This window comes from Lampetra fluviatilis, assembly GCF_964198595.1.
Source record: "Lampetra fluviatilis chromosome 45 unlocalized genomic scaffold, kcLamFluv1.1 SUPER_45_unloc_2, whole genome shotgun sequence".
Lineage (NCBI taxonomy): Eukaryota > Metazoa > Chordata > Hyperoartia > Petromyzontiformes > Petromyzontidae > Lampetra > Lampetra fluviatilis.
In genome coordinates, this window is record NW_027620426.1 from 412654 (window position 1) to 417854 (window position 5201).

The window sequence follows — 5201 nt, forward strand, 5'->3', positions numbered from 1 at the left end:
CGGCCAATCGGTGAATCTCAATGCAGCAACAATCACAACAAACATCTCCCGTATGTGACGTGGTGTGCGTACGTCCATCGGTTTGTCTTCGCATTCCGTTCCATGTCCGATGATGCACAAACGTGAATGTACGTCATAAGTTCGTCTCCCAATTTCATTTAGTTTCCGATGACGTACGTGACGGGGTGTACATCATCAGTGTGCCTTCCCGTTCCATTTCTGATTATGCACGTAACATGACTTGGTGTACATTGCGACGCGTGCGTGTGTGTGTGTACGTCATCCGAAATGGAAACCGGAAGTGAAAAAACTAAACATTTTTAAATATTGCTTTTGTATCGTCAAGTGCTGCAGTCAGTTCGTGTCGCTGCCGTTTTCTATCTCTCTGTGCGGTGAGTAACGACGTCTTCATAACAAAACAAGGGCTGCTTCTGCTGCTGCTGCTACTGCAGCTATCCAAGCCTCTCATGGTAAATCAAATTAAGGCCGAAACCGCTTCCGCACCACACGTGTGGGTGAGTGGGTGAGTGGGTGTATGTGTGTACGTGCGGTGAACTTCTTTCGCACCGTACGTAGCCGACTGTGGTAATATGTGAGTCAATATGGGTGTCTCTATGTGGGTATCTGTGGGTCTATTGGTGTCTTTGGGTCTCTGTGTATGTTTGTGCGTTGAACTTATTTAGCAACGTTCTGAGCCAACTGTGATCATCAGAGGCGCTAGCATCACACTAACACCGTGGCAACAAGCATCAGGGTTGCGGATCAAACCCACGACCTCCTGCACACCAGACGAGGTAGCCAACATCTAACTAAGCCACCGTGAGCATGGGGGCCTCAGCCTGCGTTCGTTTTACCACTGGATGCACCGGTCGGAGTTTGCGTTGCATTGCTTGGATCTTGTGTGCAGAAGTCGTGTCCGTCTACTTTGTGGAAGCCGGCTTTACATCGGCACAGCCTGTCGGAGCTCTCGGTGCAAGGCTGGTCAATTTCCTCATCTGTACAGGGAGACATGGGCGGGATAAACAATGAAAAATCCATGTGGTGACCACCACGGTGAGAGAGAGAGACGCAGACTAAAGATATACAGCAGCAGGTGTCGTCAGGGTCACGGGATCGAGCCCACGACCTCCCGCATACCAGGCGAAGGAGATAACAACTCGAAGGTAATACCACACGCAGTTCATCACATCTACGCCTCTATTTATGGAACGAAACAGGTGGACTTCTCCACAAATCTGGCTCTCGCCTGATGAAGCGGGTTGTAATTACTGGCAAAACGTCACGGTATTCAGATTGTAAATGTTGTGGCTTGGCTCTAAAACACACCGGTGTACTGTACTAGTACACTACATTATACACTACACTACTATACACTACACTACTATACACTACTATATACTACTCAACTATACTCTACACTAGTATACACTATATACCACTTTACACTACGATACACTGCACTACTATACACTACTACACCCGACACAACAACAGACTACACTACTATACACTATACTACTATATACTACACTACTGTATACTGCACTACTATACACTACACACTACACTACTATATGCATCCATACATCCAAATCGAATATTTAGAGGAACGCCAAATCGCATTGATAAAGATGCAAGGGAAGTGGCTGTTACCTTTCTCACATTCCTTGCATTTCCAACATCTTGATAGGTAGTTTTCTACGGCCATGTAGTATCCGTTAGGACAGTCCCCACAGGTCGAGGGGCCTTTGTTTTCCTTGCATCCAATCTCAACGAATTGCCCTGCAAGAGACAAGAGATGCAAAAGGTACAAACAAACATCATCTTCATCATCGTCATGCACCTCGTTATTCACGAATTTGGCTCTCCGCGAATCGTGCCTGGAACTCAATGCGACTGACTGCATCGAGAGAGATGCAGACTCCAAATACACAGCAGCAGTGCATGGTCATGGTCAGGGAATCGAACCCACGACCTCCTGCACACTAAGCGAGGTAGTCAACATCTCCCTAGCCACCATTGCTCACAAATGCACGCCTCAAAAACGGTAACTTTATTTTTGTCTACGACAGCGCTGCTTTACTTTAATGCCGTGACTGCACGATTTAGTTTCTGGCTCTGCCCTTACCTGGCTTGCACAGCTCACAGCAAAGGTTAGTTTCTACCACCCGGTGGAATCCATGAGGACACGGATACTCTGTTGGTGTCTGTGGGTGACAGAAAAGGGTTGCATTGGCTTAGAGCTTGTTTTTTTGTGTGTGTTTTTTTTTACGCGAGTATGTAACTTTGTTTGTGTAATAAAGCTCGTTGAGGCGACTTCTGGAATCCGTCTTTTATTCAACTTGTATTACAGCTTTCCTTCACGCTGCTGACAGGCAGCATGAGAGGGACAGATAGAGAGCAAGACACACTGCCACGTGGCAACCCGAAGCCCCGCTCCCGCGTGGCCCCCTTCCTCCGTTCGTTCCCATTCTGACCACGTGTCGTTCGTCTCCACCCCTATTTAATACCCGGGTCACGTGGTACGTTTCCGCCAATCCTCGTTAGCCTCCATGGAACATTCCAGGCTCCCTCGTAGGCTCCCGGGACCACGCCCCTGACTCATCTCCCCATTGGCTGTGGCCAAAGCCAGCAGAACCAATCCTTACAGCTGTTACCTTTCCATTACGTCAGGGCCACGCCCCTAGGCTTCCCCCCATTGGCTGTAAACCAGGACCGGCAGAGCCAATCATCATGACGAGTTGTGATACGTCTCTGAGCCGGATTTATCCTCACATTACATTTGTATGAGGTCGACACACTCCATCATCATCGTCGTCATCAAAGCAAAAACAAGGACGAAGATCCCCCGTATAGGCTACCGGCACTGTGGCACACACAGAGGGGGTGGGTGGCCAGCACCACGCCCGGCTGCCTTTGTCTCCCCCAGTGGTGGTGCAAATACACCATAGCACCAGGCACTCATTTGTGGCCGAGTCGACCTAGGGGAAGCCCAGGACTGGTTCAGATAATCGCTACCACTGGTGTTAGTGGCCGTGAGTGGGAATAGAATTCGGGATTCCGGGTGTGTAGCGTAGCGATAACCGCTACTGCACTACCACTCCCAAACACACGCAAACAGATACACAAACATATACACACACACACATAGATATATACACACAGACACACACAGACACACAGACACATACACAAAGACGAAGACAAAGATTCCCATATAGCCTTAATAGACTGTTGGGGCAAGTGCTGTTATCGAGTATCTATGAAGGCCAGCACAGCACACGAGGGGGTGGGTGGCCAGCACCGCACCCAACCGCCTCTGTCTCCCCAGTGGCGATGTTAACACATCGCACCAGGTACTCATTTGAGGCTGAGTCGACATGGGCGGGAATTGAACCCGGGTCGCCAGGTTCATAGGGCAGCGTGCACACCGCTACACTACCACTCACCCACTCAGATACAACAACAACCGCCATTCGCCACTAAGTGGCGGTGACGTCATCACGACGCTTGTGTCAGGCCATGTGCTCCTTGAGGCCTCGTGAAGTGTCGAGGAGGTCACGGGGCAGACCCAGGTGCCATGGGTCGACTGGCTGAGATGACCGAGATGACTGGCTGATGCACCACCTGTGCCCCCTACGGTGCCAACTTGCTGTGCTTAAGCCACCCGGCGCTCCGCTCGTTGTTATGAGCGTCGCTCCTCCGCCCTCTGTTGTTGTTGGAGGGCGACTGCCTCCAACTGCCCAGTAGCGTCCTTCACGAGCCTCCTCCACAGAGGCCGATCTTGACACCGTTGGTACCAGTCATCGGCAAGACCACTCAGCTCCACGTCCTCCTGTACTATCTCACGCCATCTCTTCTCTAGCCCGTGCCGCGCCCGTTTAGCCCCCTCGATCCAGCCGAACAAAAGCTGTTTGGGCATGCGGTGATTGGGCATGCGGGCTACATGACCCAGCCAACGCAGTGATGCCTGCCGGAGGTGCTCACCGATGGGACTTTGTCCAGATCTGTGAGCTCCTCACACAAACTAGCCTGGTTAAACCCAGGATGGATCGTAGGCAGGCCTGCCTAAATGTTTCTAACCAGAAAAGATGTTCCATTTGGGGGATCCACGTTTTGCAAGCGTAGAGAAGGGAGGGAATGACTGTGGCCGAGAAGACTTGAAGCTTCGTGCGGAGCGACAGATTCGGTAGCTTCCACACGACGTTATGCAACCGATGCAAAGATAATGCAGCTCGACTGATTCGGAGTGAGACCTCTGCTGTCAAACCGGAGCTGGTCATGAGCACACTGCCCAGGAATCGGAAATTCTCCACTCTCTCAATTGCCTCATCACCAATTGGGAGTTGTGGGGGTGGAGTGTCCGATGGAACAAAATACCCAGGCAGGTGCTTAGTTTTGGTGGCTTACTTTTATCTAACCGGGTGTGGCTAGAATCCACGCAGTGACTACCACGGGGAGAGAGAGAGACGCAGACTTCAAATATACAGCAGCAGGCATCGTCAGGGTCACAGACTCGAACCCACGACCTCCTGTACAACAGGCGAGGTAGTCAACATCTCCTAGCCACCGTGGTCATGAGAGAGATGCAGACTTCAAATATACAGCAGCAGGCATCGTCAGGGTCATGGGATCGAACCTCTTGTACACCAGGAGAGGGAGTTAACATTTCTCTCGCCGCTGTGGTGCCCATGATGATGATGATGAATGTCACCTACTGATAGCAGTGACCATCATCATCATGATCATCAACCCCTCCACCCCTTCTCTTACCGCAGCCACCAATCCGGCACAGCAGCACAGCGCCAGCACCGCCGTAAGCATCTTCCCCCGTTCGGAAACCACCATCGCCACCAACCACCAACTTTCTCTTCTTCTTATAATGATGATCCGATGGGCATCTCCTGAGCAACGCACCGCGCACACCACGAGATCGCAAAGAGGCCCCTTGAGTTGTTGCTGTGTTTTCATTTCACACGGTTCCGTGAGTGCCAACCCGTGTGTGTGTCTGCGTGTCTGTATGTGTCTGCGTGTGTGTGGTGTCTGCGTGTGTCTGTGTGGTCTGGCAAAAACAACCCCCTACCTCTTCGTTGGTGCCGGACGGTAACGCTGTGGTGGGCAGTGCCGTGGCGTGAGGGCCAATTTAGATTGGCCATTCCCTTCATAGCGTTTTTAGCCACCACAGCGGCCAAAAGGGCTCT

General features: G+C 51.3%; 1 protein-coding gene across 1 annotated transcript; it reads right to left on the reverse strand.

Annotated features, from left to right (window-relative positions):
• Positions 1–800: 800 nt before the first annotated feature.
• Positions 801–4836, reverse strand: LOC144953829 (tumor necrosis factor receptor superfamily member 6B-like). The gene is made up of 4 exons (XM_078884480.1): positions 4774–4836; positions 2129–2207; positions 1654–1782; positions 801–995 (listed from the first exon to the last, which is right to left on the reverse strand). The coding sequence occupies exons 1-4, from the start codon at positions 4822–4824 to the stop codon at positions 835–837; spliced, it is 420 nt and encodes a 139-aa protein (XP_078740606.1). The 5' UTR covers positions 4825–4836; the 3' UTR covers positions 801–834.
• Between the last annotated feature and the right edge of the window lie 365 nt (positions 4837–5201).